This window comes from Poromitra crassiceps (genome assembly GCF_964638095.1).
Source record: "Poromitra crassiceps genome assembly, chromosome: 20".
Classification (NCBI taxonomy): Eukaryota; Metazoa; Chordata; class Actinopteri; order Beryciformes; family Melamphaidae; genus Poromitra; species Poromitra crassiceps.
Window position 1 is genome coordinate 19500683 of NC_139637.1, and position 14618 is coordinate 19515300.

Here is a 14618-nt window from a genome sequence, read left to right on the forward strand (position 1 = left end):
CTGTGATTTTTTTATTTTGTTTTAATTGGTCATACATTGTTAAATAGGTGCACTGTATAACCAGGGATGTGATCTAAAAATAGTTAAAAAGTATTTTTTCATTTTCAGCTGGACTTTAAAACAAGACTGTGATAAAAAAAAAAAAAAAAGCAAAGACAGGGTTTCCTTCCCTGACTATTGGTGCTTTTATAAAATATTTACACAATAAGATTTTCGATAAATAATTATCTGTAACGTGGATATAATGTCTAAGTGGGTAAAGGCAAATGCTGTAATACAACAGCTCGAACAGTCTGGTCAGTTCAGAAAATGACATCGCTTTACTGCAATGCAGCTTTTAAAACCAGGAAAAGACCATGCCATATCACCATATTATGATATCCAAAATCTAAGATGGTATCTATAGTCTCATATCACAATATTGATATAATATTGATATATTGCCCAGCCCTAGCATTAATGCATGCACGTCCTTAGCGGGTGTTGAGTTGAGTTTGTGGTTTGTATGCCTGTAGTTAAATTGTCCGCTTGTAAATGCATGTGTGATTGGATGCATTTGTGTGTGTGCGTGTGTGTGTGTGTGTGTGTGTGTGTGTGTGTGTGTGTGTGTGTGTGCACGTGCATGTGTTGAGGAGGTTGGTCAATATGGCCGAAACAGGCTATTGGTATAAAGAAAGCAACCCCCCCCCACTCCACCCCTCCATCCCCACCACAGCAATCACCACCCACACAGACACAGAATCACTCTCTATCAAGCAGTAGGTACACACACACACACACACACACACACACACACACACACACACACACACACACACAGAGTCAGCGGTCGGTGTGTCTCTGAGGTCATGACCTGGCGTGCGGGTTGGCGATGACGCAGTCTTGAGGCAGGTCTTTGACGGGCAGCTCGCCCGTGTCTCCTGCCCCGTGGTCGGTGCTCTCGCAGCTGCTCTGAGGCGACTCCGGCGGCGGCTTGTACAGGATGCTGGCGAGCAGGAAGAAGATTGTCCCCAGAACCTGACAGGAGGGACGACACAAGTCAGAGCGGTGGCTGTAGGAGGGAAACCTGATAGTCCAGGCTGGTAGTCCACAAGTCGAGAAATAGGTCAAATTGTTGGAAGCCCTGGACATTTTCTAAATTGGAGCCATCGGAAAAATGGTACGAACCGGCTGTGGCAATATGTAAATCTCTTTTGCTCGCTGCATACTGTACTGGCTAAAGTGACCATAAAGGAGTGACAAAATGTGCATGGCCTAGGAATACAATAGTGCTAAAAGAAAAAACATCATGAACTGTTCAGATCATGACGCAAATACAATTCAATGACGATTGCACTAGTTTTCCTTGGCCATCAAAATGCAGATGTTTTTGTCCTATAAAAACACAGACTTTGTTATGAGCAGTTGTAGAAACAAAAAAATACATTTGAAAAACTGCATTGTCTCTTTCCAGAAATCATGACCCGGTTACTCAAGATAATGCACAGACTTTGTTGTGAGCAGTTTCATGTAGGAACTATTTTGTTTGGACCGAACTACACCCGCTAGCTGCTAGCTAGTTCCTACAAAAGAAAATAGTTCCTACATGAGACTGCAAAAGAAAATAGTTCCTACATGAAACTGCTCACAACAAAGTCTGTGGATTATCTTGAGTAACCGGGTCATGATTTCTGGAAAGAGACAATGCTGTTGAGTTTATCAAATGTATTTCTTTGGCACTTTGAGCACCACAAGCCGAGTGCCATCCAGTTCCATTGTATTGGAGAGAAGGCAGAAACTCTGCGGCCAATATCTCCAAAACAGCAACTAACACAAAACGATATAGATGGATAAATAGCACTACAGGTGAGAGGGAATATATGTATTTTGGATTTTAGGGTGAGCTGTCCCTTTAACAAGTAATTTAATCTAGTAGCGAGTCTTAAAATAAAAATAAAATCTTAAAACAAATTAAAATATCTGCCAATGGGGTGAGACAAGTTCACTTATTTCTAATGCAAATGAAATTTGAAGAATTTGTTTGCGGTGTTGCACGTACTGTAATGTGAGGTATTATTATGATTGTGAGTATTACCTTATATATGATGCCAGCTATTAGCGTGTACTGGCTCATGGCTTTGTTATGATAGAGGTAGCAGGAGCCCTGCTCACCGCACTGGTCCTGCCACAGTAAGCAGGAGATGTCAATCACAGAGCCAAACGCTATGGGCCCCGGGATGCCACCTACAGGGGGAACAACAACAGCACAGGTTGGACAGGAAGGATCATGGCACCATTTTGATCAGATCGGTTGTGACTCTGAGACGAAAGGACATGGTCGAGCGAGGCACCGCGAGGAGGCGGAGCTCCGCAGATCGCACGCGCGCTCCGCGCCGGGACCGAGGCGTTCGTGGTCATCATGTTACATTGTACAGCGATAAGTGAGACGGCCCATGAAAAGTCACAAATAAAATGTGCAGTACTACTGAGTGCGGTTTCACTCTCAAACGACTGTATATCAGCACAGGAATAGAATCACCAAACTTGTTTTTACTGGATGTAAATCAGGCGTTTCAGCTCTCAGCTCTGATAGCCTACTTTGTGCTGATCTCTCTCTCTCTCTCTCAACACAGCACATTTACTTGAAATGACTAAAAATGAACAGTTACAAAATCAAAGTTTTACCACACGGGTCAAGAAATGTGGTCAAAACACGGCTCGGTGTACTTCATTATTCATTTCATTTCTCTCCCTGTCTCTCCTACAAAGTGCAGGGTGTCACGGAGCTGCGCGCTGTTAGAAGAATAGACCCTAAACACTAATGAGGGTTTCCATCTTCCAATATGGGAAGTTTGAAACCCTCATTAGTGTTTTGCTTGCACCTGTGTTTACCCTGCCTTTTCGACACAAAATGCCCCCCGTGAAAAGGGTCTATCTTCCTACACGCGCTAGCGGTTGCGGAGGCCTCGCCCCCCCCCCCGATGCGTGTTTGCCGCGCGCCCCCTCGCCGTCAGGCTGTCTCGCTCGACCATATCCTGGCCTTAAAACTCCATGTGGAAAAAAAGGCCTGTGTTATATTTGAATAGCATGACTGCTGAAAAAAATAGTTTCAAAAGCTTCAAAGACAAACAAGACAAAAGAGAATAACAGGCCTACCGAGCGTGCGCACCACAATCCACTGGATGCCCAGTCCAAAGGATCTCTGGCTGTCTGGCACACATCTACAGATAGAGGGCAGCAGAGACACAAGGTCAGACGCACAGACACAAGCCCTATTACAACAATCTAACAGACTATTCTCTCAGCTCCTGGGGAGTTGATTTATTTTTTATTTTTTTATTTTATTCAGCTTCAAAGTCTGCCCTGCTGGTACTATAACGGAGGCCTCTGTCTCTAGCTGTCACGGCGCCCCCCTGCCATCCTATGAGCACTATAATGACTGTAACACGACACGATTTCAGACGGAAGCCCCCCCTGCCATCCTATGAGCACTATAATGACTGTAACAAGAATATGAGGTGAGAATGACTTCATTTCTGGTAAAAATGCACCCCCACTTTTAGAGCAGGACATTTATTTTTTCAAATGAGTTCAATTGACATTGTACCCTTTTACAATGGTGAAATGATGAAAATGGCACAAGCAAAAATGACCCTAGAAATGACTTCTGATGACTTGTTGATAAAAAAAGGCCCTATGTATAACTTCTGACTCTTACTGACACCGGTGGCCGTTAGAGTAACTGCAGCCAGCATTGTTTGCTTTTCAGACTTCTTTATTTCCACCGTCCCCCACCCACCTGAGCGTGGCGGTGAGCGCAGGGATGCTGCAGAGGAAGGTGAACAAGATGACGACGAAGAGCAAGGAGAGGAACGCCGGCATGTGGTCGCACGAGCTGCCGCACTTCCCCGCCACCGCCACGCCCTCCTCGCCCCGGGACACATTGCCCACCACACAGCTGCATCCAGAGTACACCTACAAATACACACAGAGAGACAAGTGTGCACGTGAGCTCAGTGCACGTGGAGAGCTAATCACACACACACACACACACGCACACGCACACGCACACAAACACACACACACACACACACACACACACACACGTCAATACATCCAGGAATCAATAGGATATACTTTCCAATACATGGTCGGCAGTACAGGTCGGCATTCAAACACTGCTACACCTACTGTACTGCACTGTATTTACTTGGTCATCAGTCATATCAAGTAATGCTAACAAGGACATTAATTGAGCTTATTAATCCACTAATTATCAAATATGTCAACGTACTTGTCTTCACATGTCAACACACAGGTGGTAAATATGACCTACCTGTCCTAAAGCACTAAGAATCTACACTAGTTAGTAGTAGAAATATAGTCGAAGATGTTTTTCCTCGTTAATATGCACATTTATGCAGTAAGCTGCTGCAAAATATTACTCAGATAGGGAATACCTGTGGTGTAAGTATGACATTTCTATCATGTATTGTTAATGACTTATAGGGTTTACATTTGCAATAATGTGTCCTGCCTCCAAAATTATCTCCAAAATGTATATCCATTGGGGAGGGGTGGGGGGGACAAAATCATTACCTGGAGTTCTTCATTCAAAATCTCTAAAATATAAAGAGATATAATATCTCCCCCATAAAAGTATTATCTTTGTTTTTCCACCCCACGACTTTTAAAGTCACCTACTGCCTTTTAAAAAGTAGGTATTTTAATTTGCTGTTATTTTGTAACCGTAGGTGGCGCCACTTGTTTCAAACGGTGGATATCTCAGGTGTAGGCAGCGCACCTGGCGGCCTGTGGAGCGCTCCGTGTGGTTGATGGAGCTGCAGCCGGCGTAGCAGGGCGAGTAGTACATCACACCGTCCGCCCCGCACACCGGGTTATACAACTCTCTCACGCAGCCGCAGCCTGCGTTACAGCCCACTGTCAGCTCCGCCTCCAACCAGGAGCTGGGGTACGAGGAGAGGAGAGGAGAGAGAGGGAAGGAGAGGAGGGAAGGGAGCGAGAAACCGAAGAGGAGAGGAGAGAGAGACAAGCTCAAACATAAAGAATACAATAGTGTCGTGAGCTGCTGTAGAAGAAGAAACAACGATGAATCGGTGATTGAAGTAGTTTAATGAATATTATCCTCATTATGTTCTCATTATCCAGGTCATGATGGGGGTAATATTGTAGGACGCTAGGGAACTGGCTTGATGATTTTATTGAATTTTCCCTAGTGAGAAGCCGAATGATGATATAATATCTCATAAAGATACGTACAGCAGAGTGCTGGATTGGGGTTTTAGGTTTTGTATTGTAAGAAGGAGCGGTCTCATTACTGTACAGGGTTCCTGTACAAAAAAAACTCTTGATTACTAAAGGAACTATCATAGCAGAACATGCTGATACAATAATCTAGTAGTATTCAGGATCATGTAGGATGTACGCACTAGAGGTCGACCGATTAATCGGCCGGCCGATTAATTGGGGCCGATTATTGGCATTTTTAATTAATCGGCATCGGCCTGCAAAAAAAAAAAAAAAAAAAAAAAAAAAACTTTTTTTTTTGGCAGGCCAGGCCAGGCCAGGCCAGGCCACCGGGCATTTGCCCGACGTGCCCGATTATGCAGTCCGCCACTGAATGTGAGTCTTCTCATGCACCCATGAGCCTACTGTAACGTTACGTTTCCTCAGTCACCACCATCTTCTGCAAACACACTTCTACCATCAAATGACAGCAAATCTAAACAGTTACATTATTAGTATTATTATTATTGTTAATGTATAGAACAGTGCATGAATGAGTTCTCTGACATACTGCTCTCTCGCTATAGCCTACCAGTCACTACTGAAATCTATACCGCATAATCCAATGTATTTTTTTATTTAATAAAAAGAATAATCAAAAACATGTTACTGTACTGGCTAAGATAACATCTTATATTAGATGTAGGCCTACAGTATAATGTTATATTCGATTTTCAATGTGCATGAATGGATAATGGAAATCTAGGCTACTAGATTTCTTAAAAAAAAAATACCAACAGAAGAATATTGCACATTTTTTGGGGGCGCTACCCACACGTTTAGCTGTGTGTTTCTCATTCCACGAATGCACAATCCTTACAAGTTGTACCCCGTTGTAAAGGTGACTAATCAGGCTTTCCAACTATATAAAATACAATACCAATTGGTATTATTAAAGGGGAGAAATAATCGAGCAAAATAACGTTTCCAAACTTTTTTTGAGGAGTTTATTTTAATGGTATTTTATCGAATGAAAAAAAAAAAAAATCGGCATTATATATCGGCCATCGGCCGCCCTGCTCTCTAAAGATCGGCATCGGCATCGGCCATTGAAAAAGCAATATCGGTCGACCTCTAGTACACACACACCTGTTCCTGAGGCGCTGGTTGCTGAACTGCTCTCTGTGGCTGGTGTTCTGGCCCGGCATCAGACTGGACCGGTACGGTGCTGTGACCCCGGCCATGGGCACGTTGGGGCAGTGGATGAGGAAGATGAAGATGGCCAGCAGGCTGATCACGGCACACAGCATGCAGAAGCGGATGATGCCTCGACAGCGCAGGTTCAGCCGCTTCACGATGTAGCCGCCCAGGAAGGTGCCGCCGCCCCCTGCTGGCACCACCATGTAGCCTGCGGGAGGGGGGAGAGGGGAGGGGGGAGTTGGCATGAAGATTTCAATTCAATCAATTCAATTCAATTCAATTCTTTATTGTTATTGTACTGGTACAACGAAACCGAGGTAGCCCCTCTCATACTCAGTGCATATAAAAATTATAGATTAAGAAATTAATCTAATTTGATGGCCTACAGACGCAGAAGCGAGCACCAATCCCACGTTAAGGCCCTTAAGGTGTCTTTGGGCCCTTAAATCCACCCTTAAAATACAATTTAAATGAAACGTTTTCACATTATTGTAGATGACAGGACATCTTGTTTGTTTCCAGTGCAGCTGCAATAGTATCTTCATGGCAAGATTGTTTTTTTCTATCTCAAACAACAGTAACGGTCAGATATTGAAATTGCACCGAAACCACACAGGGAGAGATCCATTGTGGAAGAGGTTGTTAGGGTTTGACTGATAAGGGATTTTTTTAAAGGCCAATAATCATACCGATATCTTTGGATGAATAAATAAAATGTGCAAAAAATGAAAGTGCATTGCGAGATGCTACAAAAACAGAAAAAAAGAAGTGTCTTTTAGACAAAGTAACTCTGACCACAAGGTCGTGTTTACACGTTTAATCTTTTTACTTCCTCTTCCTCCTGATCTTTGGGTGAACAATGACATATCTGAACAAAAAAGGGAACCACCTGCAGTATGTGTCTGTTTCTCTCTCAAACATGGGCAAAATAGACAAAATACCTGCTTATAATGTATATAGTATGTTAACTGGCCATGTTCATGCATTAAATCATTTACTTGACCAGGCTGTCGTGTTCTCTGGAGGTTGTTGAAATCGCTAACTGAACTAAGTACTGCAGATGCGGCACGTTGAGGGAGTTAAAACAGTTCTGCACTGAGTGGTCTTTAGGTCTTCAGTGGTCACTCACCAAACCATGTGGCGGCCTCTGATGCACTGAGGCTGAACTGTGACTCCAGGAACTTTGGACCGAAGGTGGACATGCCAGCGATCAGGGTGGCCTCTGTCGCCCCCGCCAGGCAGAGGAACAGGAAGGTGGGGTTCTTGAGGAGGAGCAGCACAGATCTGGAGAGAGGTTATCAATATATTATTATTTTATCAATGTTCTGCTTCTAAAGACATGTTGACATACAGCAGCACTTCCTGTTGCATTGTAGTAACTATGAAGAAATAAGAGAAACCTCTCTTCCTAATAAAAAAAAAAGTAGTAATTGTGAATATCTTTTCAATAAAGCCTTTTTGAATTGAATCGAGAGAGAGAGAGAGAGAGAGAGAGAGAGAGAGAGAAATTATTTTAGTCAGAATTGTTTATTTAGTAATGTGCCCAGTGTTCAATTCAATGTTGAATTGAATTGAGAGAGAGAGCGAGAGCGAGAGAGAGAGAGAGAGAGAGAGAGAGACAGAGAGAGAGCGAGAGAGAGAGAGAGAGAGAGAGAGAGAGAGAGAGAGAGAGAGAGAGAGAATGAAGGAACAGAGCTTGCAGAGAAAGATGGAGAGTTGACAGTGGAAGTAAATCAGGAGGATCAACAGAGGGGAGCAGAGTGTACGGCCATAATTTAATGATATTTACATTACATTACATTACGTCATTTGGCAGACGCTTTTATCCAAAGCGACTTACAATAACACATTTTTGTCAGCAATAGAGCAATCCACTATGTAACACAGCCTATGATAACTACAACTTCTGAAGGAACATTTTTTTTTGTTTTTTTGCTAATGATCTTTAGCTTCCTTTTTCATCACAGCAGGCTACTCTGAGCTCAACCCCTGGGAGATGTCCCTAATACCCGATGGATCAGCACTGCACTAGATCCACTGTTACATCATGCGATGCATGCGATTACTGGTAATCCTCCATTGCCATGGATGCCTGTCAACTGTGCACGGGGCTCATAGTAAACACACAGCTGTAAACACTGAGAGGCACTCAACTCTGAACCACTGGAGTCATAAAATAGCCAACTACAGTTTGTCTGTGAACGTGAGTTCTGTCATCTATTATGTGTACGTGTGATGTAGGACAGTGTTGTGCAAGTTCACACATCCCAAAGAGCTAGCTCAAAGTTCAGCTCACACACATTGAACTTGTTCATGTTCCACAGTTCACAATTTTGAATTTTGAACTAAGTTCACAGCGCCCAAAAAATGAGCAGTACAGATAATTTCTTATTCTTCATTCTTTTTTTTTCATTGAGTGTACGAGCGTCAAGTCAGCCAGAATGCAAAAGTAGGTCTTGCGCTTTGGGCCTTTCAAAAATAAAACTCTTATTGTAATGTTAACCTTAATATTAATTTTGAGTAATGCTTTACACAGCCAAAGTTTCACTCCATATGATCTTCACATCAGTATTTTGATATAAGTTTGCTGTTTCGTTGATTCACTTTTTCAATTTGTATTGCCTTTGCACAGACGTTTCGGGCAAATGCCCTTCTTCAGTGTGCATTCAGCACCCATAGAAACTTTTGAGGGTTGAGCGCATTTATTTGCGTTCATTGAAATATGTTTTTTCTCCAAAGGTGAGAATTTGAATAGATTTATTCTGAAAGTAAATTGCGATATTTCCGTTGCTAGTCTGAGTAGCGAGGTGCCTTGACACAGTCCAAAAGCAGGCTCATCACCGCTGTGTGTGCCTGTATGAGCCCCTCCTCCCACGGACGGGTAGGCAGAGGAGCACACAGAGCAGATAGATAACAGAGATAGAAGGAGCGCGTCGAAGCGACAGCAAAACCGGTTTTATTCTCATGTAAATGACCACACGCATAAACACAACGGGCAATTATCGAGGTAAGAGGGCGAGTAAACGACGGGAACAGCGCCGTTAACGACACTCACTGTACGTTCACGTACGTATGTACGCGTTCACCAAAATATGAGGCTCTTTTAGCGCGTTTATGCACAACACTGTGTAAGGAATTGTGGTTACGATTGCACCAGAATTAAACTGTGTGCATGTGCCTTACCTGGGCATGTGCCTTACCTGGGCATGTGCCTTACCTGGGCATGTGCCTTACCTGGGCATGTGCCTTACCTGGGCATGTGCCTTACCTGGGCATGCGGCTTACCTGGGCATGTCCTTGACCGATTTGCCAAACTGAGGGTCTGAGGCGGTGGTGTGGCTGCCATCTTTGAGCTGGTGGGCCTCAGACACACGCATGGCCACGTACTTCTGAGAGCCTGCAGAGTGAGATGTGAACATGGTTAAAGTGCTCTGAGAGCCTGCCGAGTGAGATGTGAACATGGTTAAAGTGCTCTGAGAGAGGAAAGAGACATTGCTGTTGAGTTTATCAAATGTATTTCTTTGAGCACTTTGAGCACCACAAGCCGAGTGCCATCCAGTTCCATTGTATTGGAGAGAAGGCAGAAACTCTGCGGCCGATATCTCCAAAACTCAGGCAACTAACACAAAACGATATAGATGAATGCATAGCACTACAGGTGAGAGGGAATATGTATTTTGGATTTTAGGGTGAGCTGTCCCTTTAAACCCATGACCAAAATAAATATACATTCTGTTATTGTGTTATTTATGGATGGCATTATAGTGAAAATAAAGTATGCCCCTTGTTGCTGGGGTTTCCCCCTGGAACACCCTCAACAACCCCTGGGGAAGAACCACTGGCGTATACTGTCGTTCCCTCCGCGCTGTCTAACTGTCTTTATTCCAGCGAATCCCAAAATTACTATCAAGTGCAGAAAGGGAGTCTTGCACAACTATCTTCTTCTATTTAAAAACATTTGTGTGTGTGTGGCAGATGAGTTTTCCCAAGAAAGGTGTGTGTGTGTGTGTGTGTGTGTGTGTGTGTGTGTGTGTGTGTGTGTGTGTGTGTGTGTGTGTGTGTGTGTGTGTGTGTGTGTGTGTGTGTGTGTGTAGGAAGGTGGTGGTGGTGGTGGTGGTGGGTGTTGGCCAGCAGAGATGGGAAAAGTACTGACATTCTGTACTTGAGTAGAAGTACAGTTACTTGTGTAAAAAACTACTCTGGTAAAAGTAGAAGTACTGATTCAATTATTTTACTCAAGTAAAAGTAAAAAAGTACAGGCTCTGAAATGTACCCAACGAGTAAAAGTAAAAGTATTTTTACCGTATCTTTCTGAATGACTGAACCTCACATCATAGAATATAATTTGAGGATAAAAGATCCCCTACAAATGTTTTACACATCTTAAAACTCTACTTTAAATAGTGTGCTATGGTTTTTCCACACAAAAAAAACCCATTAAAATCATATCTAGTCCTCCCTCATTAATATTTCCATGATATATGAATGTGCAAATAGTTAGATAAGTTTAACTGCTGGATACAAGGTGTCCCTTACAAAGTGCAGAATCACAATACTCGAGACTGATATGATACTGATACCCAGAGATGGGCGAAAATACATCATAAAGTATTTTGATACAAATTACAAATACTTGCTCAAAAAATGTATCACAATACAAATACAAAATACTCGTCTGAAAAATGTATTTGAGATACAAATACGTATTTTGTATTTTGAAAATACATAAAAATACATTTTATAAAAACTGATAAAGAGCTGCAACAATTAGTCAATCCATCAATTCATTGCTAAATATTACATTAATTGCCTATTTTGATCATCTGTTCATCATTTTGAGCCATTTCTGTAAAGAAAATGTCCTAATTCTCTGATTCCAGCTAATCAAATGTGAAATTTTCTGGTTTCCTTAGATGGTAAATCATCTCTTAGTCCTCTGTGACAGTATTCTCCTTTGTGTACTAGGGTTGGCAGCACCATGGACGATGGCATCGACCATCGTCGATGGGCCGACCCCCATCGACCTCTGACACTTCTACATCGGACCATCGTGATTATCTGTTTGAATCAAAAATTTGGCAGATTTAATAACAAAAAAGGCTATCTCCACTCAACCGCGACACACGGGGGACGCACAGGCGGCATTAAACAAGCGGCAAAGCGTACCTTATCCCCAGTTCAGAGAAGTGGTAAGGCGGAGAGGAAGATAAGATAAGCAGAAGTCGGTTGTGTTGTGAAAATGTTAAGAAAGAAGAAACTTCACGTTCTTTCCTGTTTGCAACCCAATGTGAGTAATGTTACAAGTCTTCAACTGTGAATTCAACTCGCCTGTTTCCAGGAACTCTCTCCATTACATACTGTGTAGGCTGCCTGATGCTGTGTTTCTATCCCTCCTTAAGGTAACCCAATGTTAGGTTCAAAACTGAGCCCACACAAATCTAACGTTAGCCACCACTAATTCTGCCCCTTTTCTGCCAGCTAGTTAAATTAAACACACACACGTTGTTGGTCACGATCTGTAACGTTAACGTTTGATTGTTTTGCGCCTTTCAATATTGCTGGTAGTGATAGCCTACTGTTTGAATTGCCTGGCTCTGTGTAGTAGTAGCCTATCCAAGCCCGCTGGTCTCTCATGACATGTAGAGCTCAGCTGTCCTGTTGTAAACGTGAACGTACATTGCAGTGGCGCAGCCAAACGGCACCGCATGGACTTCATAAATCATTAATTAACCCCACCCCCCGTCAACGACGATGCCAACGTCCATCGCGATGTTTCACTGTGGAACCATCGCGATGGTTATTTAGGTGACATCGCACAACCCTATTGTGTACCCTAACACATTACAGTTCTTTCATTTCAGTTTTAGCTGTTTTTCAGCACAGCTAATTTCTCCCTCACTTCAGCTGTTAATCACCTTCTGTGAGGGCTTTTGACTTACAGGCAGCATTTCTACATGTTAACCTCAAGCTTTGGAACTTTGACCATGTTAGCCCTAAATATCTGACATCATAACAGTATCCCTGGAGATGATGCGCCATGGCTGCAGTTATGGAAATCGCCGGCTCCACGGGCTCCCAAAATCATGACTGACAGACAGACAGACACCGCCCACCCACCTTGGTGCCATCGTGCAAATGTGCGCCATCGGCTCATACTACATCAGAGTTGCTCGAGTGACATCACTGATGACATCACAACTGCCTGAGTAAACATCACAGTTGCGCAATCAGTGGCTCGAGTGACATCACTGATGACATCACAATTGATCGAGTGACATCACTGATGACATCACAATCATGACCCACACTGCCGCCACACACACTGCCACCCCACTTTGCCAATTTTAATTAAGAAGATAGTTAGTTGTGTCTTGATACATACAATATGATACACAGGTTTGAATATGCAGTAAACCTTTTAATTTGCAGATAGGCCAGTGCATGCAATATCTAATCATCAATTTATATTAGTAATTTATCTCTGGGGGAATTTCCACCAACACAAGGCTTCATACTAGATGAAGAAGTGATGTGAAGTCTGACTCAAGACCCACCCTACTCTGCCTCTGATTTGTCGTTGAGTTTGTTCAAAGCGTACCTTATCCCCAGTTCAGAGAAGTGGTAAGCGGAGAGGAAGATAAGATAAGTCGGTTGTGTTGTGAAAATGTTAAGAAAGAAGAAACTTCATGTTCTTTCCTGTTTGCAACCCAATGTGAGTAATGTTACAAGTCTTCAACTGTGAATTCAACTCGCCTGTTTCCAGGAACTCTCTCCATTACATACTGTGTAGGCTGCCTGATGCTGTGTTTCTATAGTAGAAGTGACATGTCACATTTCTTTCCTCCACAGTTTAAACCTGTGTCAATGGTAAGAATGTGTCAATTTGAGAATCAAATAACATAAAATTAAAGAAAAAAGTATTTTATGTATTTAAAATACACAAAATACAAGGTCTGAAAGTATCTTGATACAAATTACATCTTATTTTTCTCGGTCCAGCCAAATACAAATTACGAAATACACAAATGTATTTGAAATACTGCCCATCTCTGCTGATACCTAATGGATAAGGAACTGAATGTCCACAGGTTGATCACATTCACAAATTCAAGGTTTATTATTAAGACAGAACTGTCTCTGGTGTTAGAACACCACCATATTCCATATTAGCTGAATGTTGACAGTGCACAAACTGAATGTATGTGTTAGAACAACACCATAAGGGGCCATGCAGTTATTTAAAAAAGAATGCTTGGAAAAGCCAGATTATTGGCAACTCTGGAAGCAGCAAGATGAAAATCCTCCTCTCCTGGGAGAAGACTCGAGGTGGGAGGAGTGAAGAGGAGCAGGGCGCTTTTCCTGTTAAACTTTCCTCAGCTTTCAGCGCCCAGAGCGCTGCGCTAAAAAAAACACCACCAGCTTTTAAACGCGATGAAATGCTTCTTGAAAAGGGTGCGCGCTAAGCGCGTACTTATAGAGAATGAATTGCAAAAAGAGGAGCGCTAATAAATGCTGGCTGTCTGCACGGCTCCTATGTCTGCGTGTGTCTCCCCTCAGAGAAAATCTGTGTTTCTCTTCTTTGTCCACGCCCCGGAGGAGTGTGCCAAGTCATACTATTGGCGGAGCTGGAATGAGCTTTTATCAGCAGCGCTGGGAAACTCGTCTATTACTTCTGCTCCGTTCTCCCGTTTCTACTCGTTTTTAAATTACATTCTCGTGCATTTAAACAAAAGTAACGAACCTGTTTTGAAAATGTACACAAGTAAAAGTACAGATACTTGTGTTAAAATGTAACGAGTAAAAGTAAAAAGTCGTCAGAAAATTAAATACTCAAGTAAAGTACAGATACTCGAAAAATCTACTTAAGTACAGTAACGAAGTATTTGTACTTCGTTACTTCCCATCTCTGTTGGCCAGTGGTACCTGGTAGTTGTCGTGGGTAGCCCAGGATGGGGAGGGCGATGAGTAGGGCTGCTGCCCCTCCTGCCAGGAAGCCCACCCACCAGGCCCCCACCCACAGAGGGTTTTCTGGAGTTAGCTCTGTCCTGTGAACACACAAATAATAATAATAAAAACAGACATATCATTTTTGGTCCATATTACCCAGCACTAAATAATACACGCACGCACACAGGTGTGAGTTGCTGAACATGAATGGATATTGACTCTCTGTGGAGAATACATACAATGTT

General features: G+C 42.8%; 1 protein-coding gene across 1 annotated transcript in view; it reads right to left on the reverse strand.

The window, feature by feature from the left end:
- Positions 1-846: 846 nt before the first annotated feature.
- slco4a1 (solute carrier organic anion transporter family, member 4A1) overlaps positions 847-14618 on the reverse strand; it is a gene marked incomplete at both ends in the record, with an annotated part of 20781 nt that continues 7009 nt past the window's right edge. Inside the window, 9 exons of the mRNA XM_083656961.1 lie at positions 847-1017; positions 2075-2223; positions 3136-3200; positions 3779-3954; positions 4784-4946; positions 6376-6634; positions 7556-7710; positions 9712-9823; positions 14350-14471. Coding sequence (XP_083513087.1) covers positions 847-1017; positions 2075-2223; positions 3136-3200; positions 3779-3954; positions 4784-4946; positions 6376-6634; positions 7556-7710; positions 9712-9823; positions 14350-14471 — 1372 coding nt within the window. The remainder of the gene's footprint in view (positions 1018-2074; positions 2224-3135; positions 3201-3778; positions 3955-4783; positions 4947-6375; positions 6635-7555; positions 7711-9711; positions 9824-14349; positions 14472-14618) is intronic.